Source organism: Lichenostomus cassidix, chromosome 11, assembly GCF_008360975.1.
Source record: "Lichenostomus cassidix isolate B80296 chromosome 11, HeHo_3.0, whole genome shotgun sequence".
In the NCBI taxonomy this organism is placed as follows: domain Eukaryota; kingdom Metazoa; phylum Chordata; class Aves; order Passeriformes; family Meliphagidae; genus Lichenostomus; species Lichenostomus cassidix.
The window spans coordinates 3,244,455-3,272,356 of NC_139492.1; the positions used below are offsets into that span (position 1 = coordinate 3,244,455).

General features: G+C 47.6%; 1 protein-coding gene and 1 long non-coding RNA gene across 3 annotated transcripts in view; one reads left to right on the forward strand and one right to left on the reverse strand.

The window, feature by feature from the left end:
- Nucleotides 1-21,728, reverse strand: part of ATP2C2 (ATPase secretory pathway Ca2+ transporting 2) — a 25,033-nt gene extending 3,305 nt beyond the window's left edge. The window contains exons 1-21 of the mRNA XM_085071443.1: nt 21,534-21,728; nt 16,812-16,922; nt 16,079-16,195; nt 14,309-14,398; nt 13,262-13,297; nt 13,101-13,162; nt 11,822-11,930; nt 11,597-11,746; nt 11,175-11,243; nt 10,836-10,911; nt 10,527-10,593; nt 9,463-9,587; nt 7,540-7,637; nt 6,792-6,893; nt 5,868-5,957; nt 4,389-4,490; nt 3,681-3,837; nt 1,902-2,072; nt 1,479-1,576; nt 1,330-1,380; nt 607-773 (exon numbers count right to left, since the gene is read on the reverse strand). Of these exons, the coding sequence (XP_084927569.1) occupies nt 607-773; nt 1,330-1,380; nt 1,479-1,576; nt 1,902-2,072; nt 3,681-3,837; nt 4,389-4,490; nt 5,868-5,957; nt 6,792-6,893; nt 7,540-7,637; nt 9,463-9,587; nt 10,527-10,593; nt 10,836-10,911; nt 11,175-11,243; nt 11,597-11,746; nt 11,822-11,930; nt 13,101-13,162; nt 13,262-13,297; nt 14,309-14,398; nt 16,079-16,195; nt 16,812-16,922; nt 21,534-21,632 (2,147 nt within the window). The 5' untranslated portion in view covers nt 21,633-21,728. The remainder of the gene's footprint in view (nt 1-606; nt 774-1,329; nt 1,381-1,478; nt 1,577-1,901; nt 2,073-3,680; nt 3,838-4,388; nt 4,491-5,867; nt 5,958-6,791; nt 6,894-7,539; nt 7,638-9,462; nt 9,588-10,526; nt 10,594-10,835; nt 10,912-11,174; nt 11,244-11,596; nt 11,747-11,821; nt 11,931-13,100; nt 13,163-13,261; nt 13,298-14,308; nt 14,399-16,078; nt 16,196-16,811; nt 16,923-21,533) is intronic.
- LOC146432071 (uncharacterized) lies at nt 20,294-27,725 on the forward strand. 2 transcript variants are annotated; one of them, XR_014854474.1, is made up of 2 exons: nt 20,294-20,490; nt 25,355-27,725. It is a non-coding gene; the product is annotated as an uncharacterized LOC146432071 (long non-coding RNA). The 2 variants fall into 2 exon arrangements; XR_014854475.1 differs by lacking the exon at nt 25,355-27,725 and adding an exon at nt 21,501-22,210.
- Nucleotides 27,726-27,902: the final 177 nt, after the last annotated feature.

The window sequence follows — 27,902 nt, forward strand, 5'->3', positions numbered from 1 at the left end:
TGACACTCAAAATACAGATTGTCCTTTCTAGCCCTTAGTTCAGTGGAAATTCAGAGGCCAGCTCAGGAGGACGTTGTCAATGCAGCTTCTCACTTACAATCCCTTTATCAGAACGAGCAGATCTGAAAACCTGAGTCCCGTGGCCAGGTTTTGGTTCATAAAGCAGGCCTGGGACCTATTTATAAACTCACTGTACCCTGCCCACTCTGTTGTCATGAACCAACAGAGCATTGCAAATTACGCTTTTCCTCTGAGCTTCCTGGATGAGGCAGAGTGTGAGGCAGATTTGCAAAAGCTGGAAACGAGCTGCAAGATCATTGAGTCTAAATGATCAAATGGTCAGTGGTCCTTTTGACCAAAAAATCTCTGATCTATCCAGACTTCTAAGTGCTCTCAGATCCCCAGTTAGCTACAGCAATGAGAAATCAGGGCTTTCAGGTAAAAGGTGGTTTGGCCACCACCCTGCAGAAGAAAATTCATTGCCATGTGTGCAACCGAAGACAAGTCAGAGCCACACTGGGACTCTCCTTTTCCATCCTGCCTCATTCCCTTGCTGCAGGGGACAGCCAGAAAGCAGCTGAAGAGCTAGAAAGTCACCAAACCTACATCACTTTGGAGAAGTCATCGTCCACGAGGATCATGTTGGCAGCCTCTTTGCTGACGTCTGTCCCCGCCTGCCCCATGGCGATCCCGATGTCCGCAGATTTCAGGGCCACAGCATCATTGACACCATCTCCTGTCATGGACACCACAGCACCAGCCCTCTGCAAGGCCTGTGGGAGGGGAGAGGTCAGAGGCTCTCAGGCCAGAGGACAAGTCCTGTTGGCAGTTTCAGAGTTGGTACTCTTTGCTCTTTTTGCTCTTCAAAGGTCAGAAGTGCTGTTTGACTCTCAGGGTAAAACAGACTCGGCACCACACTGAGGACAAAACTCACACTAAGAATTAAAAGACTGTCTTTTCAGGAGTATAGGGAATCTCACAATTCCAGCAGAAGTTAGAAAAGGGGAGTAAACCTGCAGAAATCATTCTCCTGATGTTATACTTGCTAATACCTCACTGGTGTTTTTCAAATGCCCAGGCCAGGCTTGTGAGAAAAATAAAATCATGGAATCATGGAATATCCTGAGTTGGAAAGGACTCACAAGGATCATCCCGTCCAATTCCACAGCTAATATATTCAGAGTAAATAGTGCCAATGCTCTAGCTGGGGTTTTACAGTGCTTTAATTTGAGCTGATCCTGTTGGGGAAGACCAGGCTGTCTAGAGAACTGAGGCTCCCTCCCCTTTGTTTTTGTGAGGCATAAAATGAATTTTAGGGGCTTTTAGTACCTTTATTATTTTTAGTTTGTGCTTTGGGCTCGTTCTGAAGAAAATGGAAACCTGAAAAACAACCAAAAAAAAAAAAAAGACAAAATATAGCCTTGTATTAGATGGAAGTTATTGGAAATAGGCCTTGTTTAAATAATCAAAGCCATTACATTTTGGACAGTGGAGGAGAGCTCTGCTTCTTCCAGTTGGTCCAGCTCTTCCCCAGACATGGCTTTCAGCTTCCCATTGCAGAGACCAATATTCTGTCCTGCAAAGAAGAGAGATACTCACACTCTAAATATTTGTGGACTCTACAATCCCTAATAGCAATGCTGTCTGTGTCTTTCAAGAGTCTTACACTGAGATTTTGCCATTTCTCATGCAAAAATAGTGGAATTCATTTACTGGAATTTGGCCCAGAGTTCGTAGCCATATTTAATATTTGTTTCAGTGGAAAAACAAAAACCCAGTGACCTTTAAAACCTCCTTTGGACACAAAAAAATGGTGCTAAAGTTGATTATTAAGGGATATAACATTTGACTGATGTGACAGTCATAGCACAAACCCCCAGGAAAGCATCAAAATTTGGTACCTATAGCCACAGCCGTTTCCAGGGCATCTCCAGTGACCATCTTTACTGACACACCAGACTCAAACAGCACTTGAACAGCTTCTCTCACTCCAGCCCTTGGGGGATCAATTATTCCAACCAGACCCAGAAATGTTAGTTTGCCAAGTTCTGGACCTGAAGCCAAAGCAAGTACTAGAAACAGAAGGGAGAAAAAGAAGGCAAGAGTAGGTTGTTAATGATGTATTTCCATGCTTTAAAGGGAACATTTAGAGTAGATATTAAATTGCCAGTTTTCCAGCAGAAAAAGTCATTAAAACCAGATCTTTAGTCAATCAGATCTTGTATAGACACAATTCAGTCCACTTAAATAATAGTTTCTCTGAATGAGAGCATTTCTGCTTGACATGTTTCTCTTAGGATTTATTTCTTTCTAATTTTAAGCTGCCTACCACATCTTCCCTCAATGCAGATGGATTCAATCTGGACAGTGCTATGTTAAACCAGACACTATTAAACTACTAAGTTAAACAATAGCATTCCTGCAAAAACCTAGACTTTTTTCAAAACCTAAAAATGTGAAATGTAAACTCAGCTCAACCAGTGTAAACATCCAGGCTGTGAACATTTTGTCTCTGTTCTTGGAGCACACCCCTATCATTCAATCAATTCTCAAATCACTCAGGGATATTTTGCCAGGGGTTCATGGCAGTGTTGCTTTGATGATGGAATCGTGAGCTGCAGCAGCTGCCTGAGTTAATTGCTTGCCTTCAGAGCAGCAATTTGCCATTTCCACGAGGGCAGATGATTTGGATATTGTAATTCAAGTGCTGCACAGGAGTTCCTAACCACAGGACACAGGGTGGGAGAATATGTACATTAACTACACCACCTTCCAGATCCGGCTGCCAGGACTTGTTCTCATCCCCTTACACCCTGGGAATGGTGTTGTGTTACTGTGTGAACGTCTGGGATGTTTCTGAGGGGATGTTTCTGGTGTTAAATGTTTTATACACGTTTTATACACGTGTATGAAAACTCCTGTGGGCTGTGAACTGACAGGCAGTTGGGATTAGGAGATTCACAGATTTGGGCTTAATAGAGGGTTGAACTGAACTTCAAATAGAAATCTCAGTGCCCAAATCCATGTTTGGAACTCCTCTCAAAGTGGCTTTTCATTGCTCTCTTCTCCAAAAGCAAAACCAGATCAGTGCTCAGATCAGGCCCAGCACAGATCTTATCACTGCATCCCTCAGACCTGATCCCAGATAATCACAGCACTCCTTGGAACAGAAACATTCCCATTTCCAGCACTTATTTTCAGGTCCTTTCAAACTCGCTAATTTAAAGGCAGCAAATATAAGATCAGCCAGCAGACCAAGGCCATGGCCTTTGGCACTCTGACAAGTGTTGGGAAGCGATCAGGAAAGTGATGCTAAGGACTGATGGATTAAGGACTGATGGATTAAAGCTGAAACACAGGAGATTTAGATTAGATATTAGGAAGAAATTCTTCCCTGTGAGTGTGGGGAGGCCCTGGCACAGATTCCCAGAGAAGCTGTGGCTGCCCCTAGATCCCTGGCAGTGTCCAAGGCCAGGCTGGACAGGGCTTGGAGCAACCTGGGATAGTGGAAGGTGTCCCTGCCATGGCTGGGGTGGAATGAGATGAGATGATCTCTAAAGTCCCTTCCAGCCCAAAGCAGCCTGTGATGACTGAACCTCTGTCCATCCTAACCCAATCAGAGCTGGAAATGATTAGTCCAGAGAACCTGTAAGCTCCAGGAACATGGACAGTGAACTGACCTCGCAGTCCTGAGGAGCCCATCCGTTTCTCCTCCTGCTGGTAGAGAGCTTTCTGCTGGGGTGTGAGAGCCAACGAGATGCCACCACTGTTGTACAGAGTGCAGTGCTGGATAACCTCTTCAAATGCTCCTTTCATGAAGTAAATATCTTCCTGATCCTTTAAAGCAAGGAGAGAATACACTTTATCCAAAAAATCAGCACATTTTAAATGAGTAAGTTTTTACTTGTAGGTGGACAAGATCTTGTTTCCTCTTTTACCTGTTTCAAAGATGGCCAGGAGCATGTATTATGGATAGGATGGGATATTTTTGCTCAGGCCATTTTTCATGTTCAGCCCTCTCAGACAGCGTGGTGATTAAAAGGTTGGTGAGTTTTTAAACCAGACCATAATATCAGCTAAAATGAGCTCCTTAACCCAGCAAGGGATAAATGACCAAACACTGGATCTCTCTCTCTCTGTCAGCTCTCTCTGAAAAGCTTTTGTTTTCCTGCTCAAACCACTGCAAGAAAAATATTCCCTCCTCCCATTCAAACACAGTTTTACAAGCTAAAATTCCACCCAAGCTGGGAATTTTGAGGTTTCTTCCATTTTCTCCCAACATAGTTAACTCCTGAAAACATTATTTGCTGGAGAGATACCATTTCATGCCCATTGTTGAGGTGCACAATTAGAAACACGAAACCAGCCCCTGCCCATGTTTGCTTTACCTGATTTTTCAGTGTGCATTTCACAGCCATCCACTTCTGCTCGGAGCTGAAAGGAATTTCCTTCTTTCTTACATAAATGTCCTTTATGTCAGCTAATTCCATCTGAAGCAAGGTAAAACAAAAAGAGCACTGTAAGGCTGAACGTTGCCAAAGCCTGGATATATTTTCCATATCACAAGGACTGACTGCTGACTGTGTCCTTCCAGGCTGTCAGATACCTCAGAGCTCAAGAGAAAACACGAGGAGAGCAAAATTCATATTTCAAACCCATCTTTTCCTTTCAGTGCCTGATATGGGATAAATTAAACTGGAGTTTGAAACTTGATTCCTGTTAAATTTTGCAAGAATTAGGGAGCTGTCGTGCCTTTTTGTGAGGCTCAAAGGAGGATCAAGTCCATTCCCTAAACCTACAGCAAAGCAACAGGATGAGCAGATTCTGAGTTTCTTTTCTGGGTTACTTCCCAGCAACTCTACTTGAAAGAAAAAAGGAAATAGCAAATAGCTGAATGGTCAGTTGTGGATGTGCTTTTGAATTATTTCCTGGAGAATTACACTCAAAAAGCAATTCACAGCAAAACCTTTCAGTCCAAATTGATTCTCTTCCCTAGCAATGTGTTGCTGTTCCAGGAGAAGTGGCAGAGACTGGAAGCTACTTCTGATCACCTTCTTCCTCAGCTCCCACCAAACCAAAAAATTAAAAAGAAAAACAGGAAAGACGTCCTCCCTCATAATCTGCTGTTGCTTGGCTACTGAATGCCAGAGCAGGAGGAAGGTTTAATCCAGCGTTTGGGAAATAAAATGTCATTGTTAAAAAAAAAAAAAAAAAAAAAAATCATGAATTCACTGCTGGAGTTAGGAGCTTTGAAAGCAGGAGGTAAGATCAGAAGTTTGCAGGGACATCCTTTCATCAGGGACCTTGTGTGCTTTACAGCCCACCAGGGCTGAGGTGACACTGCTGAGGTGACACTGCTGAGGTGACACCTGGAGGTGTTGTACAGCTCTGCCCCGAAGTGTTAATACAATATTCATAAAAACATCTTGTTTTACATAATCATGACCAGGAAAAAAGTAAAAGCCAGCAGATGACCCAAAATGAGTGTCAGCCTCTGCCATGCATCCTGCTCTGGCCTGTTCCTGACCATTTTTAACTCTTGTTCTCCTCCTGGACACGTAATGGGCATGTGCAAGAAATATAAAAAAAGGCTGTCCAGTCTGAGCCTGGAAAAAATCCTCTCCCCAGCCTAAGTGCAGGATTAACCAAGGCAAACAATGCTTGCTGTCAGCACAGGAGCTCAAGGAAAGTGTTTGTCCGTGTCAAAGGCCTGGCTGGGAGAGGTGACATCTGTGACCTTGGGGAGAGGAGACAAGGAAAGGCTAAAACCAGTCTGGTGGATTTAAAGCAGCCTCACTCTGCTCACAATTCCAGCTTTTATTTATTTATTTTAATTTGGGGAAAATTTTACACTATAAGGATCTTACCTTCATTGCCAGGGCAATGAGAGCTCCTTCTGTGGGTTGTCCTATCACGCTGTTTTTCCTGATAACAGCATTATTGACTACACAGCCAGCCTAGAGAAAGGAACAGGATCACATGGGCTGGTTTTCTCTTTACTGAAGTCACAGCTTTTCCATCTCTTTAAATGAAATAATGGAAGATTGGGGAATGAAAGCTGCCACATCCCGAAAGTTTTGGGAAAAGGTTTCCCCACAGAAGCACCTCTTGAGATCAGTTCTTGTGCTTTGTAAACCCACTTAACCCACAGGATATACATTATTTTGGTAAATGTTACAATTTGGATAAATTAACATGAAGGAAATATGATATACATCCAATGAGCTTGATAGCTCATGAAAATGAAAGCTCAGTCTCTCCTACTATTGTCTCTAATGTGCACTATGAATAAAACAGGACCTAATCTCCATTTGAGAGTCCAGCTCCAATCATTCCACCACCCAAACACTCCCTTTAGCCTACAGCTGAATGTTCAAAATTTTATGCAAAGCTGACACGAAACCCAGAGAACATCACAACAAATTCATAAATTGACCGTGTAGCTGGCTAATGTCTAGAAAATGAGCACATTAAAAACCTGAGCATGGTAAAATGTATTGGTCTCTCCTGTGCCAGAATTGTATTTTTACCCAGAATATCATTGACTCATGAAGCTGATGGCTCTGGTCTCTCCCTGCATGCCTTATAATCACTGCTTTTCACCCATAAACCTCAGGAATTACATATCACTTACTAGAATATTTCCCTGAGAATGTTTCAGCAAGACAGTCCATTTTACTGAAAGTTAAAGGAATTACTAAAGTGGTTTTTTCACAGTAATCACCCAAAGTGATTTGTGCAACTCAAAATTGAACCTATCTAGGATAAACTGGCTCATGATTTATACTTACCTCCACGAGTTTCCCAACGGAGATGTTGGAAAATTCTTTAAGAATCTCCTTAGATGGCAGAAGATAAACATTTCCTTCTCCATTGTAGCCCACCCCGCTGACCTGAGGGAGAGAAAGATGGAAAATACCCCCTGGGCCAGGCAGGACTGGGCTGCAGCTGTGTGCAGGGGGTTTTCTCATGAAAATTCTCATTTTCAAGGAGTGCAGGGCTTCTTCTTTCTGTCCCAAAGCAATGCTTAAAGCAAAGGCTGCAGACAGGGACAATATGACATTACAACAGGGACAGAAAGAGTCAATTTGTCCTACAGAGAACTTGTTTGCTGTGATTCCAGAAGTCTCTATGCAGCTCTTTGGTAGCAGTGGGATCACTGGTTTTGTTCAATTCCTGCCCTCCCTGTCTCTCCTCTGCCTCACATTTTGCACATCTGCATTTTTCACTCCCTTTGCACAGGGGGAATGACCCAAGCAGGGGATGAAGCTGCTGCTACAATAAATATTCCTGGAGAAGATGGAGCAGCAAGGCTCATGGCAGGTTTCAGTATTTACCATAAGTGCAAAGAACAGGAGATTAGGCCAATGAACATTTTGGTGTCTGAGCAGCTCTTGTTCCCTCAGCCCCACCTCTGCCAAAATCCCTTCTCTTGAGCAGAATGTGCCAGAAACAGCTTGGTTTGGCTCTGACTGAGCCAAGGGCAGGACAGGGCTGTGGATCCCAGCAGGACAGCCTGGATTGCTGCCCCATCCCTACCTCTGCCTGGAAGCCATCCGAGGTCACCAGCCGGGTCACTGTCATCTCGTTGGCAGTCAGGGTTCCTGTCTTATCTGAGCAGATGACATTGCAGCAACCTGAGCAGGAATGGAGTTAATCAGGGCTGATCAACCATGCAGCCCAGCAAAGAGATGGAATAGAGGGAGGAGAAGTTTCACTGATGTTGTTTGAACTGCACCACTGGAGGGAAGGGAGGGAGAATCAAGAAATGGGTGAGTTTGCTAAGAGGGGAGGAAAGGATTTGGGGGCACAGTGGAGTGTTGTGCACATCCTGTGGGTGTGAGATGTGGCAGGGGACACCTGAAGAGGGTCACACTGCCTGTGGCATCAGAGGACACTGATCCCTGAGAGCTGGTCAGCATCTCTGAGCTGCACAGCACAGCAGCTGCTCCATGCCAAATAGACACACCCAATTCCCACTCTGCCAAATCAGGATTGCTGCTCTGATTCAGGAATATCAGCCCTTCCCTGCCTCACCAGGGACTCTGAGAGCAGATGGGTTAAGGACTCTCATAAAAAATACCTAAATATCAGCATTTAAGGGTAGAAGTTGCACCTTTGCTCTGCTTTGTGCCAATCCTGATCCAGTGAAGCACATTTTTCCATTTACAAAACCCCACAAAAGGGTGAACTAGCAGAGCCACCACATTCCACTGAGAGTTTCCACTCCCAAGAAGGGGAAAAATGACTTTAGCACAACACAAGAATCCAACTCCAGCTCCCTTCTGAGTGTGAATATATCCCCTGGCTCTGGAGATGAGCACATAGCTCAGGCACAGACCCCACGAGCATGATGACCTCCTGGACAGAATAAAGCAGATTGGGCTGCAATTAAATTAGTCACACTTCTGAAGGATTAGCAGACAGCAAAGCAGTGACCTCCAATACCTCATTTTTAGTTCCTGACAAAGAAAGTAGCTTATTTTTTCTCCTTTTCAGAAGTTTAAGAGACAGTTTTGGCTGTGCCTTCTCTGCACCTGCAGTTCAGCCCTACCTGAGCAAATTCCCTCAGGGGGGAAAAGCCGTTTCAGGTGTCCCAGGTCAGGGCAGATACAATAAAATCTGGGTGATAAGATTCCTTAACTGCAGAACAAACAAGGGCAGTCCAAACAATAGCAGTGTTTCCCAGGAGGACAGGTTTGAGCTGAAGGATCAGCAGCAGATATTGGGAACAGCCTGGGCCAGCCTTGGTGTTTATTGTGCATTTATTTTTAAAATGAAATGGTTTTAAACAGACTCCATGTCTGCTCCTTCATCCACCTGCTACCCTGCCCCAGGTCAGGAGCAAAGCCTGGAGCTCAGCCACCTCAGAGGAAGGGACAAACTGAATATTAGGGGAGGTGGAAGAACAATTCCATCCTCATTAGTTCTGCCCTGCAGGTATGAGGATGTGCTGGACACCTCCTCAAGGTCCCCCCTGTGTCTCTCTCTGTGACTTTTTGGCTATCAGGGCCATGGCCACCCAGCCTGCAGCAGGACAAACGGCTTTATTTTATTTTATTTTATTTTAAATGCAAGGGTTTTTAGCCAGATGCTGAGGAATTGGACAGGATGGACCTGCAGGATGATCCCAGAGCATGGAGAGGAAGGAGAAATAAAGATTTTAACCCAAAGTGTGTCTGCAGAGAGGCTCTGCTCCCCATGGGCTGGGCTGCACCATTCCAATCACATGTCTGTACCACTAAAATAAGGGGAAAGGGTGAGAAACACAGGGTAGAAAATGTATTTAATTCTGAGAAAATGTATTTAATTCACTAAATCAGGTTGCTCTGTCCCAACAAGCCCATTCCAAATTCATTTTTCTGGACCAGACCAAAGCTCTCCAGGCCAACCCACCCCTGTCCAGCTCAGCTTTTGCAGCCTGGCAGGTGACCAAGCTGTGTGTCCCCTTTGCAGCCTTACCTAAGGTCTCTACGATGGGCAGCTTCTTCACAATCACCTTTTTCTTGGCCATCCTCAGCACTCCCAGCACCAGGGTGACAGTGACCACGATGGGAAGGCCCTCGGGGATGGCAGCCACGGCCAGGCTGGGGACAGCAGAGACACAACAGCCTCAGCACAGGGCCACCCAACCAGCACTGACCCCAAAGTGCCCAAGGGACATTGCCAGGGCTGGGATTTCCTCAGGGTCTCAATGGGATAGCCACTGGGGCTCCTGGCACACTGCAAATGCAAAAGCAGGATATTTATCCGGCCCTTCAACCTTTTCCTGGATGATTTTGACAGAGCAATTATTTTCCTTCTTTACATTGCCAAAGAGCATTCATTTCTGGCTAAGCAGGGATTTAGAGGCTGGATTTCATTCCATTTATTTGATTTTCTGAGGATGGGGGTTGAATATTCCTTGGCATCAGGGTTCACATGTTAGCCACTGGCTCCTGGCCATGTGCAGAGCCTCACCTCCTCTCCTACCCCACCGTGGGGGGACAGAACTCTCCTCATCTGGGATATTTTTTTTATTTCCATAGAACACTTTCTTTTTAAAAAGAACTTATTTTAGAGCCATGACAATGCCAACTTCCCAGGTTTTATGGGTGCTACTGAAAGCACATTTTTTATTATGTTTGATTAAGAAGCTGTGCATGTTTTTTTTATGCTGCCTGAGATGTGCATTCCTTTCTTTAGATGTAAATCCAGTAGGAACAGCAAAGAGTAACATTTGCTGTTGCTCCACTCCCACTAAAGTCACAGCACAGATAGGAAAGGGCATTCCCAGCAGGATGAGGTAGAGATGCCAGTGAAGGTTTTCAAGATACCAATTTACAAAATTAAATAAAGCCTCGAGCTTGTTTTTGTTCTCCTCCACTCTGTTTAAAGCTCACATTAATTTCACCAGTGCCAGAGAAATACATATTTATGGAAGGTCTTAGTCAAGTTCTCTTTTGTGAATGCCCATTGTTTCGAACAGATAATTCCTTGGGACATTTAATGAGAAATCCAAGAGAAAAGAGCTCTCTAGTCCTCACCTGACTCCAATGGTGAACATGCTGAGGAGATGCTTCCCTTGCAACCAGCCAATGAACATTATCAAACCTGGAGGGGGAAAGGAAAAAAAAAATCATTAAAAAAAGGATTTCAAAAACCTCTAACCTGTTTTAGCTGCTGTTTCAGAACTGAAAATGCAGTGAGGCATCCAGATCTCTGCTCCAGTGGTGCCTCTGCTCAAAGCCCCACAGCCCAGGGAACTCACAGCCACAAGTGCTTGGGGAAAAGCAGCCCTGGAGCACTGAGGGATCCCACAGAGCATGCAGGGGTGATCACTGCATCCCACTCACCGATTATCCCGAAGGAGAACAGGGTCAGCTGCTTCCCCAGCCTGTCCATGCTCTTCTGCAGAGGTGTCTTGGGGGTCTGGGAAAAGGAGAGGCTCTGGTTTGGTTAGGTTACTGTGTGGGATGGGAAGACGACAGCCAGCCCAGAACAGCTGACACAGTTCTGGTTATCAACACCTGCAGTTTCCTTGTGCTTTTCCCCCCTCAGCCCTCCAGCAGGGTGTGTTGGGCACAGCCTGTCCTGTCCCTGTCAGATAATTTGGTGTCCCTCAGTCACAAGGGCATTCTGCTCACAAACCCATCCAGGACATGCAGCATTTCCCCAGACATGGCCTGAGTTACCTCCTCAGCCTGCATCATCTTGAACACCTCGCCAAACTGGGAATTTTCACCTGTGCCAATAACCACGCCCTGGGAAAAGGAAAGAGAGAGATGGAGGTGAAAAAATCTGGAGAATCCCAGACTGGTTTGGGTTGGAAAGGACCTTAAGCCCATCTTGTTCCATCTCTGCCATGGCAGGGACACCTTCCACTAAACCAGGTTACTCCAAACCCAAATCCAGCCTGGCCTTGGACACTGCCAGGGATCCAGGGGCAGCCACAGCTTCTCTGGAAATTCCATCCCAGGGCCTCCCCACCCTCTCAGGGAGGAATTCCTTCCCAATATCCCATCTAACCTGCCCTTTGCCATCCCCCCTTTTCCTGCCCACACCAAAACAATCTCTAATGAACAGCCAGGAGCAGACTGAAGGCCCCAGCACTCACTTTTCCCTTCCCGTAGCGCACCAGGGTCCCCATGAACACCACATTGCTCAGCGTGGTGATGTCCCCAGCCTCCAGCAGCACGCTGTCAGTCTTGTTGCAAGGCTCAGCTTCCCCAGTAAAACTGGATTCATCCACCAGCAGATCTGTAACCTAATAAAACCACACATTTCTGGCACTGCTAGGAGGAGGAATTCCCCATCCAGGCTGGTTTGGGGCTGTGTTTACCTCGATGAGCCTGAGGTCTGCAGGAACCCTGTCACCCACAGACAGGTAGATGATGTCTCCAGGCACCAGCTCTCGTGCTAGGAGGTGCTGCAGTTTTCCTTCCCTTAGGCTACACGAGGCAAATGGAAAAAAAGAAGAAAGGGAAGCAGGCTGAGAGGTTTTTAGTCCTTCTGCAGGCTTGGGAATGTGGCTGGCAAGAAAGCAAGGAGCTTTGCCCTGAAGAGCTTCCAATGTAAATAAGAACAGAAAATCTTCCTAGCAATGAGTGGATTATGTTCAGTTTGGGCTTGGTTTTAATTCACCCACAGATGGGCAGGTTATGGATGATTTACATTTCATAAGTGACTTAAACATTATTTGATTTACATTTCATAAGTGACTTAAACATTATTTATACAGCAGACAGCAGCAACAGGGAGCTGTGCTTTCATGCTTTCAATAATGAATCGCAGGCTCTTGAACCTAAAAAGAGGATTTTAAAGCTAGAATTACCCCTGGCATTCCACTGCTGCATTCAAAGCAGAGCCTTGCAGGCAGTTGGATGCTTCTGGTGTCATATCATAAATAAACAAAGAGCCAGCAGTGGTTTGTGAGTGAACAGGGTGAACTTTGGACCAGAGGAAAGCCCCACACCTCTCTGGCAGGGCAAGGCTTCCCCGAGCCTCACAGCTTGTTTCTGTTGGCTGCAAAAAAAACTGATTTGCAAAGACATAAATAGGAAAAACACTTCCTGCAGTTTGGAGCACTGATAAGACACATCAGAGCCGTGGGGGAAGTGGTGTGTGAGCTGCAGGGGCTGTGTGTGACACTGTGCAGCACCAGGGGACAGCAACCCCAGCCCACCTCACCTCCCTCAGCTGCTGCTTTGTGCTCATCTCTCGAGGGAAACACTGCCCTAAAGCAAAAAAAATCTACACAGGGGAGTTTTTTCCTGTCTGAGGAGACAGTGACATGCAGGCTGCTGCAGGGATGTGGAGGAGGAGTCTCTGGGACTCTCCTGTCTTTCAGCATTTATTCAATTCCACAGGGTGCCTACTTCTTATTTCTATTTTTTTCTGGTTTTTTTTTTCCTGATAATTAAAGAATTCTAATAATTTCTGATAATTACTAAATATTTCATCCCCTTTCCCTGTGACGTGTGACCTCACCCACTCACAGTGCCACCCCTCCAGAGACCAGCTTCTCATTATATTCCCAAGAACCCCAAATAATTCCCTTTTCCAGCTGCTCCTGCCCTCTTAGCCCCATCCCCTGCTACCCTGCTGCAGTTCTGTCTCACCAGTTGCACTCGGGAGGCACCAGCTTGTTGAGCTCCTCCAGAGACTTTTCCGAGCGATATTCCTGTCAAAGGAGAGGGGAGGAAAAAGGGAGGTTACAGGAGAGTGTCCCTCCTGACAGAAATGGATAACCCACCTGGGAGTTCAGCTCTGCACAACCCACCTGGATGAAGGCCACGGTGACCACGATCAGCACAGCCTGGGGACAGAGGGTTACAGGTGTGGCTGTGGGGCTGGCAGGGGGACAGGGGACAGCATGGGGATAAAGGACAGGGAATGGGGATAGGGGCAGGGGACATCCAGCATAGGGATGGGGATAAAGGACAGGGGACATCCAGCATGGGGATAAAGGACAGGGGACAGCCTCCATGGGGATTGGGGACACCCAGCGTGGGGATGGCATGGAGGACAGGGGACAGCCACTGTGGGGATAAAGGACAGGGGATGGGGATAGGGACAGGGGACATCTAGCATAGGGATGGGGATAAAGGACAGGGGACATCCAGCATGGGGATAAAGGACAGGGGAGATCCTCCATGGGGATTGGGACAGGGGACACCCAGCGTGGGGATGGCATGGAGGACAGGGGACAGCCACTGTGGGGATAAAGGACAGGGGATGGGGATGGGGACAGGGGACATCTAGTATAGGGATGGGGATGGGGGAGAGGGGACACCCAGAGTGGGGATAAAGGACAGGGGACACCCAGCATGGGGATGGGGGACAGGGGACACCCAGCATAGGGATGGGGACAGGGGACACCCAGCATGGGGATGGGGGACACGGGACACCCCGTGTGGGGCTGGCACTGGGGACAGGGGACACCCAGAGTGGGGATACAGGGCAGGGGACACCCATTGTGGGGATAGGGATGGGGACAGGGGACACTCAATGTGGGGGTGGCATGGAGGACAGGGACACCCAGCATGGGGATAAAAGACAGGGTACATCCTCCATGGGGATGGGGACAGGGGACACCCAGTGTGGGGATAAATGACAGGGGACAGCCACAGTGGTGAAGGAGAACAGGTGACACTCACTATGGTGATAAAGGACAGATGACACCCACCATGGTTTTGGAGGACAGGAGCCACCAACCACGGGGATGGGGGACAGGGGACACCCAGCGTGGTGAAGGAGGACAAGTGACACCCTCCATGGTGAAGGACAGCTGTCCCTCCCCGTGGGGTGCAGGACAGGGCTGACCTACCATGGTGATGCTGGCAGCATCCTCGTACTCCTTGGTGACAACACTCACCAGCGCTGAGGCCAGCAGCAGGAGGATGAGAGGATTCTTGAACTGAGAACACAACAAGAAGATGGAATTTGGGCTGCTGGAGCCCAGCTGGCTGCAGATCCCATCAGGAATGGAGGATCCACGGGTGGTTTTGCTGCTGGGATCCTCCTGGCCAAGTTTGTGCAATTCCTGCCCCACAGGTGGCCTTGGGGAGCAGCAGGACAAAGCTCACCCCAAAACACTCACATTCCCTCCCTTTGCCCTTTTTTCACTGCTCCCCTTCGCTGACACACAGCACAGGGCTGATTCCAAAAGCTTCTTGGATGCACAAGAAGGACAAACAAAAACTTCATTGTCGTTTCAGAATTTGAAACCAGAAATCCTCTTTCTTCTTCTTTTTCATATTTTCTTTAATTAATCTGCTTGACTCTTCACTGGACCTGGGGCTGTGAGGAGTCAGATATTCACTTATTTCACTTTTAAAACACAGATTTATGGTCCTTTCTCCTACCTGAGAAAATCACAGCTCTGTTCAGCTGCTGTGGGAATTGATGGGAAGGAATTAAATAGATCTAGATAAATCTGCCTGCCGAGTGTAACAGATGTGTGGTGATGCTCAGCAGAAAAACCAGGGCTTAAATTTATTCCTTGCTTCATCCAAAGGTGAAAATCCCTCCATTTCCCTTTGGAAAAGCAAGGCAAAAGGGATGTTTACAAAAACAGCAGCTGGAAAAATCCTCAGCAAGGGGTGCTGAGGGATGATGCTCAAGTGCAGGGTGAGAGCAAAGGCACCAAAAAGTTGCAGGAGGATCAGAGATGCCCAAAAAAATCTCTTTGGTGTCCCTGTGGGAGAAATTAGTTCTTAAGGTTGAGCAGAATAAAACCCACCATCTCACTTTTTATCAGGAATAAAAGAATCCTTGAAGAGAGTTAGTGATGTTTAGCAAAAAACTTAGAGGATATCATTGATATTGAAAAAAAGGAGAAACTGTGAAATAAAAGTGAAGTCTTTCAAAGCAACTCAAATCCTCTTGATTCAACTAAGCAAGAAGAAAAGCAGTCAAAGCACTGGTTGGAAATGAAAAACAAAACCAAAAAAGTATTCCTGTTGTCTAGTTCAAAGCTCTCAAAGAGATGTGAAAAATGCATTAAATACTGATGGGAAATAGTTAATAAAACCAAAATTCAAGGATAACTCAGCTGGGGAAAGATAAGCTAATACCACCTTCTGTGGGGCTTTTTTTGGTGTGAAATTGGGGATGTCACAACACAAGTCACCATATGAGTGTATCTGTCACTGATGTGTCACTGATAGAGACCCTAAAATTCCCCTGAGCACCACAGCTGCTCCTTTTCTAGGGGTTTAGGGCTTTCCCTCCCAGAGCAGCCAAACCAGAGCATCTTCCAGCTACTTCTGCCTCTTCTCAAACCTTCCAGGATTTTATCCCTCGCCTTAAAGGGAATAAATCTGCTCCAGCAATCATCCCCCCTGATCTACAGCTGCTGATCTATGTGCTGGGGGCAGATAAAAATGCTCATTTCTGTCTGAAGATGTTATCTGCAGCCAACCTCCCCATGGTTTTCCCAGGAGAAGGAGCAGTTTCTGTCCAGGGCACAGCCTGTTCTGAGGCTCAGTCTCTGAATCTCACAAAACCCTGAATATTTCAAGGCAGCCAAACGCTGAGCAGCCCAGCCAGGTTTTGTTTTTGCCAAGACATAAGGATCTGGGCAGAAAATCTTTACCTGGTCCAGATATTTCTTCCATATTGGCTCGGTGTTCTCTACTGAAAATTCATTCCAGCCGTGTTTGGATCGGCGCTGGAGCACAGAAAATTCTGACAGTCCAGTCTGTAAGTCAACCTAGAGGAAAAAAAAACCCCAAACCCAACCCAAACATTACATATTTTAATTATAGAAAACTTAGGTAAATTTATATGAAACTCCTGTAAGCAGACTGGGCAAGATCTTCATGACTCAGTCCCCCATGAAAAAATAAATTTGGGGTTTTTTCTGTTTAAATATGTATTTTTGTTAAACTATAAATCCATCAACCATGCCAGAAACCCATAAAGTAAGCAGAAGTTAATTAAAAAAAAAAGGTATATTTCCAAAAGGGAGAAACCATATCATAGATGACAAATTAGAAATCTAAAACGGTAAAGCAAGGAATTAATTTTTGGTTGAACCTTATATTTGAAGAAAAAGTAAAAATAAAGACACCCTGACAAAATTCAGAGGGAACAAAACCAGAGTGGATAAAATCTGTTTTGCCTGGATTTAAAAGACAATGAGGTCAGAACCCAAAATACAGCCAAACATTAAAGCTTCCCCTGAGGTTGAGCCAAGGAGAGGATTCATCCCACAGAAAGGCAGAGGAATTGAGCACCCCAGGAGTCTGCAAGTCAATTAAAGACTGATTTTGCAGCTCAGGCTCTTCCCACAGGCTGCATTCCCGAACTGCTGCACAAATCCTTACGTTCAGAGCTCTTGCCAAGTCCTCCTTGTGGCACTTAGAGGCATCTTTGGGGGGCAGAACTGCCACCTCCTTCTCCTGCTGGACGATTTTCAGCTCACACTCCTGCCGGGGCTGAGCCAACAAGACAGAGCAATAATTAGGTGAGAGGAGAGTTAATTCAAGCATTTCAGCAACTCCTTCATCCCATTCCCTTCCCTCCCCTCGCCAGCCTTCAGTCCCTACACCACTTCCCAAATTTGAGCTCCTGGTGCTGAGCAGGGAAGGTTCAGGCTGTGCTGGTTAGGGTGTCCTGCCTGAGAGGAGAATTTCCCCACCCCAGTGTCCCACAGCTCACACTCACTGCTCAGAGCAAGGAAAACACCTTTCCCCTTGTTGAAGACATAATAAATGAACTGAAAATGGGAGCTAAAAGATCTCTGAGCCACAGGGAGAAGCAAAATCTCCTCTCCCATTTCCAGGATGGTTCTGCTCCACACTGGATAAATTTTTCCTGCCCTATCCAGGCAGCCCAAGCTCTCAGCACCCACAGGCTCAGCTCTTCCCTCCCAAAATCCTTCATTTCCTTCTCTAAAATCCGCTTTCCAGGGCAGCAGCATTGCCCAAAATCTCTGCCAGGCCCACGATGGAGTCATTGTGAGCACTGCTGCAGGCTGAGCACAGAGAGGGAGAAATCTCACCCTTCCCAAGGGACAGGAGTTCCATTCCCTTTTCCCTTCATTCATAAAGCATAAGAATGTGTGTTCACTAGGAAAGGAACCCCAGAGAGTGGGGCAGGAATTTGGGATGTGGTATTTGGGGAATTGGCTCTGCCATGGATATTCAGCAGCTTTCTAGGAACATCCCAGTGCTTTGCAATCTAAAGGCTGAGGTAAATGCAGAAAATCATAAATGCAGAAAATCATAAATACGGAAAATATCCTTGGCTGTTCTCTCCTGCTTGTCCATGGAGCTGGTTTCAGTGTTGTGGCTCACAGCAGGTAACTCAGAGCATCTCTAAGCCCTGTTTCTTGCAAAGGTCCCTTTTTATGGCAATTTCCTGACCCTCAGCTCAGCTGCCAACACTCCAGCACCCACCTGCTCCCAATGGAAAAGCACAGGGCTCTGTGGTCTGGCCAAGGCTCATTTTGAAGCCATTTTGTCCCAAGAACAACCTGCCTTTCCAAATTCCCAGCAATTTGCCTAAGATCTCCATGGGTTTTTCTGCCCCCATGTTTCCCCCATGCTGTTGACCCCATTTTGCCCAAAGCAGCTGCAGTTCTGCTCCCTTTTTGAGCCATCCTAGCAGTGAACATCCCCCTCATTTCCACATCTCCTTAACAGACCTCTCTAGGAGACACAAAAATAATGATTTCTGCCCCTATTTGGGTGTCCTGCTTGCACAAATTCACCACTTCCCTGTGACTTTGCTGACATCCAGACTCTGTGAGCCCAAGAGCCACTCGTGTGTCCCAGGAGATGGAGGGATTTGGTGGGAAGAAAACCCAGGACAGACACATCCCTGCCACCCTGATGGACGTGGCTTCCCCAGGTATCAAGGTACAGCTCTGCCCTGCAGGAGTTTAAATTTTAATGAAAGCAGCTGGAGGGCAGGAAGGGAGCTGGACACGAGGGTAACACACCTGCAGTCCCAGGGCAGCGAGGGAAGCAGAGCTCAGCTCTATCAGCAATATTTACCTTCAAAAAGGTGTGGAGGAAATGAATGACGAAGGCTCTGCATGTGCCTGAGCTCTCTGTGGTTTCTCCAGCAGCGCTGGCAGCTCCCTGTGCTGACAGGAGCAGCTTTACTGAGATGAGTTAAGCCACATTGTGAGGGGTTTTCCCTCCTGAATGTGGCACAGCTTTTCCTGCGGTGTGCAGGTTTGGGATGCATCAGGGGCTCCTCCTCCTCCTCCTCCTCCTCCTGTGCCCCAATCCCATCCCAGCCCAGGGATGTTGGGCTCCAGGCAGTGTCCTGTGCAAATCTCTCCATAAACAAACCTCTCCTTGAGCATGACTTCCCTTTTTATTTACATAAGCAGACGCGGGTTCTCCGCAACATCCATTTACATTTATAACCTTTATCCTTTCTGCACAAGAGCCCTGACTCCATACAGCAGGGAGGGAAAAAAACAACAAAAGGGTAATTATCGGTTTATCTGTCGCTTTGCAAGATCAGGAGATAGTGGAGGCTGTAAAGAGCAGCTGGGGTGGCTGGGAGGCACCCAGGAGGTACCTGAGCATCCCTCACCCCAAAACAATCCAGCAATTGTCCCGCAGAGCAGCCCATGGGGAAGAAAGGGAGCACGGGGCTTTCTGCAGAGCACACAGCCCTTTTTGTGTGCTCTGGCAAGCAGCCCGAAAGATCAGCTCTCGGGATTTTCCCCCACCTCTGCCTGCACCGAGGCTTTGCAGATTCTTTTCCCTGTCTTGGGTTTCTTTGGACCAGCGAATGGGTTGCAGTGCAGGGTGGGCTGGGTTATTCAGTCTCCGTGAAGCCTTTCCAACTAGTGAGTGGTCAGAGGGAAAGGGTGATCAAAGAAGCAGTGCTCAGGCTTTTCTCCCTTTTTCATATTGAAAAAAAGGGAGAAACTGTGAAATAGAAATGAAGTCTTTCGAAGCAACTCAGATCCTCGTGATTCAACTAAGCAAGAAGAAATCCAGTCAAAGAACTGGTTGGAAATGAAAAATAAAACCAAAGGAAAAAAGATTCTTCTTTTCTAGTTCAAAGCTCTCAAAGAGATGTGAAAGATGCATTAAATACTGATGGGAAATAGTTAATAAAAGCAAAATTCAAGGATAACTCAGCTGGGGAAAGATAAGCTAATATCACCTTGTGCCTGGCTTTTTGGGGGCAGCTGGTGTGAAATTGTGATGCCCAGAAGGAAAATCTTTAGTGCTTCTTCAGATTTCTACAGAAAACACCCAATTCTCATAAACTATAAATCAGCCTCACAGAAATCCCCCTGGTTCTGAATGGGGCACTGCAGGGAAGGAGTTAAACCAGCAGAGCAGAGTCTGGACACGGCTGGGTGTGTTTTGTGTCCTCTGCCATCTCCAGGTGACACCATGGCCACAGGTGGAGTGACCATCACCTCAGAGTGACCAGCACTGGGGCTGCTCCTTCACTGCCCAGTCTGGCCATTGATCCTGCCTGGAGTGCCATCAGATCACCATTTTTCACACCTTCAAGATCCAGCAAAACCCTTTGACCAAAATATTTGAGATCTATAAGGTTGAAAGTGCTCAGCAACTATTTTCAAGTAAAGGAAAATGCCGTCGAGTAGGGGAAATGTGAGTCATTCACCAGCCTAAACCATAACCTGAAAATAAATTCTCGATTCATCAAGTTAGATTTTCATTTTACACTGCTCTCTACTTCCTAACCCATGCCAAGCTCTCCTCCCCTCCCTGTCCTGTTGTACTCAGATCATTCTGCATGGACCAGAGCTAAAATTCAAGAGAGGTTTCAATTTGAAAGTAAATCCCTCTGATTATTTATTTTGGCCCAGCATAAATGGTGCAGCCAAGGAACAAGCCACACTAATTGCCAGTGGCCTCCTGCCTACGTGCAATCAGAAATCTCAGCTTCCCACCCAGCCAGGGTACAGAGACTTTCTGTAACCTCATCAAGATCTCCTTTTCCTGAGATTTTGGGCTCTGTGAGCAGTGCAGAGCAGCATCACCCGATACAGTGCACAGGGTAAGAGTTTAATATCTTATTTTCTTCTCCCTGTGACACTGACCCACCCCACCCTGGACAGACAAGGCTCAGAAAGGGGATTAGCTGAAATGACATCTGAGAGAGGCCTCAGTCAGTCAGCAAAAGCTCATGAAATCTCTCCAAGTGTGTGGAAGGAGCTCGCTGGGATGGATTTAAGGACTAACCCCACGTGCAGGAGGAGTTACACAAATGGGGTTCACGTGGCAGAGCACCCAACCAATCTGCCATGTGGCAGAAAACATGGGGTTTGAGCCATGGGAACCCTGAGTTGAGCAAACCATCAGCTAATCCCAGAGCGGGAGATTTTGTGGGGAAAAACCAGGAACAGCAAATGTGCCAACCAAACCACCAGCGGCCACTCTTTGGTCCATCTGCCCCGAGGACAGGCAGGGAGGGGACAGCAGTGCTTGCTCAGTGGCATTTTTCAGGAAAGGAAAGCACTATTTCCACCTCTGCAGGTCTGAGCCAAAACCCTCCTTGGCCACCAGTTACCAGCTCTGAGAGCCCAGGAGTCACAGCCTAGGCGTCACAGCCCAGGGGTCACAACTGGAGGGTCACAGCCTGGGGGTCACAGCCCGGGGGTCAGAGCCCCTCTGCCAGTGCCCAGCACGGGTGGCAGGGGTGTCCTGGGGCCAGGCTGAGCCCTGCTCTCCGTTGCCCCGGGCTGAGGCTGTGCCCACACTCCGGAGAGCTCCCACGGCCGCACTCCAGGGCTCTGCCATGCTCTCCTTCACTCAGAACCTGCCCAGAGCAGGCAGCAATGTTCCTGGGCAGGACTGGGGCCTCAGCTCCGTGGATTATGGGATTATTGCACACAAGCAAGGCTCCCCATCGCTCCTGCTCCCGGCAAACCCCATTAACCTCATCCCTGCTGCCCGGAGCGCTCGGCTCACCGGAGGGGACAGTGCAGCCACAGCGATCCCGAGGTGCCGGTGGGACAGAGCAGGCAAAGCAGCCAAAATCAACCCCAATTACACAACCTATTTCAGCAGGTCCAGACAAGAGGCACAGGCAATCCTCACCTCCTCTTCCGGCTCGCCGCTCCCCAGGGGTTGATATTTCTGCACGAAGCGCAGCAGAGACCTTTTCTGGAAGAGTTTGGCGAAACTTCCTTCGCCCATCCTGGCTGCGCCGTGGTGGGGAGAGCCCCGGGGGCCACCGGGGTGGGACAGCCAGCTGGGCAGGGGTGGCTCTGCTCCCCGGAGAGCTCTGCAGGGTTACCTGCAGGGAGAGGCACCTTCACCTGCCGCCAAGTCACGCCTCGGTGCCGGAGGGAGGTGCGAGCCCTCCGAGCCTCCCCGCCGGGGCTGCTCCCATAAAACCCGGCCGGGGAGAGCTGGCTGTGCTGGGCAGCCTCGCCGGGACGCCAGGAGCCGGCTGGAGGTGCGGGAGAGGCACCTGAAGAGCAGGTTGAGGTTTCCCCCCGCCCTCCGGAGGATTGCTGCGGGAGGAGTGGTGTCGCATCGCATCGCATCGCATCGCGGGCGGGAGGATGGGGAAGGTGTTTCGCCAGGGCAGGACGGGTTACACACTCTGCCGAGCCTGTTTGTAAACTTCCAGGCTGGGATGGTCCTCCTTGGGAAACGCTCCGGTCAGCACAACGCCGGGGTTTGGAGGTGTTTGCATCAGGGAGAGGGTGTGAATGTGGGATGGGGCGATTTGTGATGAGCATTTGGAAAAAACCACACTGTTTTCGTTCTCTCTCCTTCACTTCGTCCTCATTTGTGCTTTCATGGTTGATCCCAACATACAGCTAAGGTTGGGCTTCGTTGTCCATATTCAATAATCCCTCTGGGTCCCTTCCAACTCGGGATTCTGGGATTCTGTGATTGATAAAGTTCACTAGCTACATCATTCCTGAAGATTTATGGGAGGATTTCTGGATTTTTATGGAGATTTCTGCTCTGGTTTGCCCCACGAGGCCTCCATCCTCCCCCAGGCACCATGCCTGCAGGATTCACTGACCCTTAAATTGTCCCTAAGGTGGAAACTGGGAGATTAAGATCCTCCTTTGACAGCAAAAACTGCATCGAGGGAATAAATGTCATTCCCAGCCAGAGAAAAATAAATGTGCAGATGAGTTTCCTCCAAGGATGTCCAGGTGACAGCTCTGGAGCACTGGGGTGGTGACACCTGGACTATAATGAGGCCCCAGATTTGCAGTACCCAAAACCTGCCCAGCCCTCACCAAACTGCTGGTTTTTCGTGGAGCATTTCATTGCCTTTTGCATTTCCCACGTCTCCCCAACTCCAGGAAAAGCTGAGGAGCCCTTGGGACACCCCAGTGGCACCACACAGATAACAGGGAACACCCATGTCCCATCGAGGGGCAGTCAGGGATCAGCTGCTTCCCAGACTGAGGAGAGGACAAAGGGATTGGGAAATGCCCTGTGAGGAGCTGGAATCCTGTAAAACCAGCTGGGATCCTGTAAAACACACTCGGGATCCTGTGAAACACAGAGGGAATCTTGTGAAACACAGCCAGGATTCTGTGAAACAAACTCGGGATCCTGTGAAACACAGAGGGAATCCTGTGAATCACAGCCGGGATTCTGTAAAACATACTCGGGATGCTGTGAAACACAGAGGGAATCCTGTGAAACACAGCCGAGATTCTGTGAAACACAGCCGGGATCCTGTAAAACACACTGGGGATTCTGTAAAACACACTTGGGATCCTGAAAAACTCGGCCGGAATCCTGTGAAACACAGCCGGGATGCTGTGAAAACAAAGGGATCCAGTGAAACATAGCCGGGATCCTATAAAACACACCCTGGATTCTGTGAAACACACTCGGGATCCTGTAAAACACAGCCGGGATCCTATAAAACACAACCAGGATCCTGTGAAACTCAGCTGGGATCCTTGAAACACAGCCAGGAACCTGAGAAACCAGCCGGGATCCTGAAAAACTCAGCCAGGATCCTGTGAACCACAGCCGGGATCCTATAAAATACAGCCAGGATCCTGAGAAACACACTCGGGATCCTGTAAAACACACTCGGGATCCTGTGAAACACAGCCGGGATCCTATAAAACACAACCAGGATCCTGTGAAACTCAGCTGGGATCCTTGAAACACAGCCAGGATCCAGTAAAACACAGCCAGGAACCTGAGAAACCAGCCGGGATCCTGTGAAACACACTCGGGATCCTGAAAAACTCAGCCGGGATCCTGTGAACCACAGCCGGGATCCTATAAAATACAGCCAGGATCCTGAGAAACACACTCGGGATCCTGTAAAACACACTCGGGATCCTGTAAAACACACTCGGGATCCTGTGAAACACTCTCGGGATCCTGTAAAAATCTCAGCCGGGGCTTCCCGGCTCCCTGGGTTGAGCAAGGCTTTCGCAAGGACCCTGCTGGGTGCGTCAGCCGGAGGAAGTTCCTGCATCGCTGAAACAGCGCTGCTTCCCCTGGGAAAGGATCCAGGGATAATTCTGGGCTCTGATTTTCGGGAATCTCCCAGGCAGGCCCTGCCCAGGGCTTAGGGAAGGGCTTGGAGCAGCCCAGAGAGGCAGAGAGGTTTGGACCTGATGGAAATGTTTGGGAATTAGGAGGTGAAAACGCTCTGAGCTCATTGATGGTTTTGAATCCATTCCTCCCTTTCTGCAGCTGTTCCAAGGGAATACCTTCTCCTGCCATCTCAGCGTGTCACCACAGCCTCAGGATCCTCCAAATCCTCATTTTTTGTGACAGAAAAGGGGTGAAAATCATCCCCTCTCTAGGCAGGGAAGAAGAAAATTTCTCTTTGGTTTTTTTCCTTGCTTTTCTCATCCCAAATTCTCGTCCATCATCCATGGGTTGATGAGGATAATAATGCACCATAACAATCAGTGTGTGGTGGTTTATTATCCAAAAAACCAGCAGCTTGGGAAGAACAGTGTGGTTTGGGCTCAGAACCACATCCCTCCCTCATCTTTATTTTTCCTCAGTTCTGTTATGGGAAATTATATTTGATGAAATGGAATAAATGTAGAAAAAAATGTTGTTGTTTGCCACTCACTCTGAGAAATTGCTGGACGGACTCAAGTTTCATTTTCTTGCCGCTGTTGATTTCTGCATGTTAGGAAATCTAATGAAAAATTAATGTATTTTGCTATCCCATGGCTCAGAAAACGCTGGGAATAAACTGAATCGAGGCTATAATGTTAAGAAAACAACATTAATACGAGCTGTATTTCTCCACTCTATCATTTTCACGCCATAAAAACATAACACTCAGCCCAATTACAGTGCCCTTCCAGTATTTCCTATTTAATTGGATAATAAAACTCAAGTTCCAAGTAGATTATTACAAAAACCTCTTTTTTTTTTTTCCTTTTAAATAGAAAATACCAGAACAGAGCCCAAAAGGATGCTGCTGTGAGGGCAGAGTGCTGCTTTCAGTTCAAAACTCCCAGCTCCTTCACCTCCTCCCCTGCCAGTGCTTGTTGCACTTTTGTTCCTCTTGTGCCACCTTGAGGGAAAAAAACTCTGCTGCATGGGCAGAATGGAGTTTGCTGCGACCCAAAAATCCAAATATTCCTCCTTGGGGTTGGGATTTTCCTGGGCAGAACTTCTGCTGCTCGTGGTTGTAAAAGCAAAGAACAGAGTTTAGAGTCAGAGTTTCTTTCCATGTTGTCCATAAAGTTGAGTAAAATCCGTAGGTCTGTCCCCAGGTGTGTAATGGGGAAGGAAGAGGGAATTTAATTGAAGTTTTTGGGGTTTTTTTGCACAGTTTCCAATGCTTAAACTGGGAGGCTCAGCTGGTGGGGAGCCCAGGCTGGGTGAAACCAGCCCCACCATGGACATCTCTGTCTGGGAAGCTCTCTGAATTCCTTTTTCACTTTGCACAGCTTCTCCTGCTGCTCTCTCTACCTTGTCTGCACAGAAAAGTAACAAGGAGAAGAAAATAATGTGAAGAAATAGAACTTACTTCTGCAGAATTACCAGAAAAAGGTGTTTGTTTGTTTTTTTTAAATTTATCTTTAAAGGATCCTAAATGATGCTGCAAATCCTTTTACCACAGAGAGACCATGGATGCTCACCCAACCACATCTCCGGAGAGAAATCCAGCTTGTGCAGACAGGGGGAGGTGGGAGAAGAAAATAACTCCCTGGATGAACAAATCCCTGCTGTGTCACGAGCAAAGAGAAACCTTCAGCCTCCAGAAACTCCTTCATGCCTCATCCAGACCTTGTTCATCAAACAGTGGAAAACTTCCTGAAGGTGGTCAAGGCACTCCTGTACCACAGAGCTCTGAACCAGGCATGCCAGAAATAGAGATATTTTTTATATTAGTCTAGTGGTTCTGGTTATAAATATAGACTTCTTGATGATCGATTTTTCAGTCCTCCTGCTGATCCAGCTGTTGGTTTCTGGGGTGCACTGACAGCACCTCAGTGGCACCTGCAGATGCCACCTCAGGTCACAGTGGGTTTTTTCCACAAAGAGCATTACCCAGCTCCAGCAAGAAACCCCACATTTGCTTGCATTGGCATGGAAATAAACTGAAATTAAATGACAGTTTTGGGGTGTTCACCAAAGCAACCATTCCCTTGCGTTGGCATAGAAATGAGCTGAAAGTAAACTGTAACGTTGTGGTATTCACCAAAGGAAACCAATTCTCTTGCATTGGCATGGAAATGAGCTGAAATTAAATGGTAATTTTTTGATGTTCACCAAACCAACCATTCCCTTGTGTTGGCATGGCAATGACCTGAAATTAAATTTTAATATTGTGTGTTTCACCAAACCAACCATTCTCTTGCATTGGCATAGAAATGAGCTGAAATTAAATGGTAATTTTTTGATGTTCACCAAACCAACCATTCTCTTGCATTGGCATGGAAATGACCTGAAATTAAACTATAATGTTGTGGTGTTCACCAAAAGAAACCGATTCTCTTGCATTGGCATGGAAACGAGTTGAAATCAAATGATAATTTTTTGATGTTCACTAAACCAACCATTCTCCTGCAAGCTGAGGTTCTTGGCTCCTGTCACCCCTCCCAGCAGGAGCTGTGCACACCCCCTGTGACCTCCCCACGCAAAGGGACATCCCATTGCCATGTCCAGGTGACCCCAAGGACAATTTCCCTGCCCCAGTGAGGAGCTGCCCGACACCTGCTGCTGGCTGGGGTGATCCCAAACCCTCCCCAAACCCTTTCCACATTGTCACCTCCCGCTGCTGTCCCTCCCTGGCTCAGTCCCAGGCGGTTTCTCTGGCTGTCCTGGTTTCGGGCAGTGCAGAGCTCCTGCCCACTCCTGCCGAGCAGGTCGAGCAGGGTGGGTGGGGCAGTGGGATGGTGCAGGGTGGAAATGCAGCTCTCAGCCTCTCTCCTCTGCCGGCTCTGTCCTGCAGTGACCCCAGCCCAGCTCAGCCCTTTGCCTTGGGTTGTTTTCCACCCCCCAAGAGAGCCCTGAGCTCCTGCAAAGCTCCCTGACCAGTGCCTGGTCAAGCAAAGGGTCACCTTTGGGTGGGGCAGCACCTCCAGCCTCCTCAGTGCTGTCCACCAGCTCCTCTTCAGGCAGTGGACATGCAGAGGCCAAGAACTGAGGTGGTGGATGAGTTTTTTGGGGTCTGTCACCTCCCTTCCAGTGGACAAAATGCCTTTATCTCAGTGCTGAGTTCTCCCAACAACTCAAATTTGGAAGATCTGTCCTTTTTCCCTCACAATCCAAAGCCAAGAAACACATCAAGAAGACACAACCGAAGCTCGGCAGGGTTGAAAAATAGATTTGTCACTTTTTATTGAGCACCGAAGCAGAACCTGAACGTGTTGTGAGCACCAGGGGACAAAGCAGGGAGGGACTGCCTGGGGCTGCACAGACCCTGAGGATCTCGAGGCTGTGGATATTGTCAGCCCCCAGGGACACACAGAGGGTGATTATAGCACCAAACATGCTGCAAAGTGATCATGGAAACCCTAGAAACAACCTGCAGCAGTGATTTCCTGCTGTGCTGCACCAGGCTGCTGAGAAAACTTCGGTCTTGGAGAGAAGAGGAGCTGAGGACAACTCATATATTTGAATTTTTGGTGTCTGAGGGATTGAAATCACTGCTGAAAACACAGCGCTTGGACAAGTCCCTTCTGTGGCTTTTGTTTCTGAGTTTGACAATTAAAAACTTGAATTAAGTTGAAAAAAGCCCCTCAGAGCATGACAGCACCACGAAAAAGGGTGATGGCTTTGATTACACCCAGTAAACAGACATTCATCATCAAATCATTCCTTTGCCGATTTTCTTGTTTTAAAATTGCTTTTGCAAGCACAAAATACCTGTACTGTCCCAGCCAGGTGGTCAGGTGTGTGCTTCTGCAGCCACAGAAAAACCAGACACTGATGAGGATGTGTCCACTCAAATGAAGCATATTTTGGGCTGCTTTGAGAGATTTGGGTGAG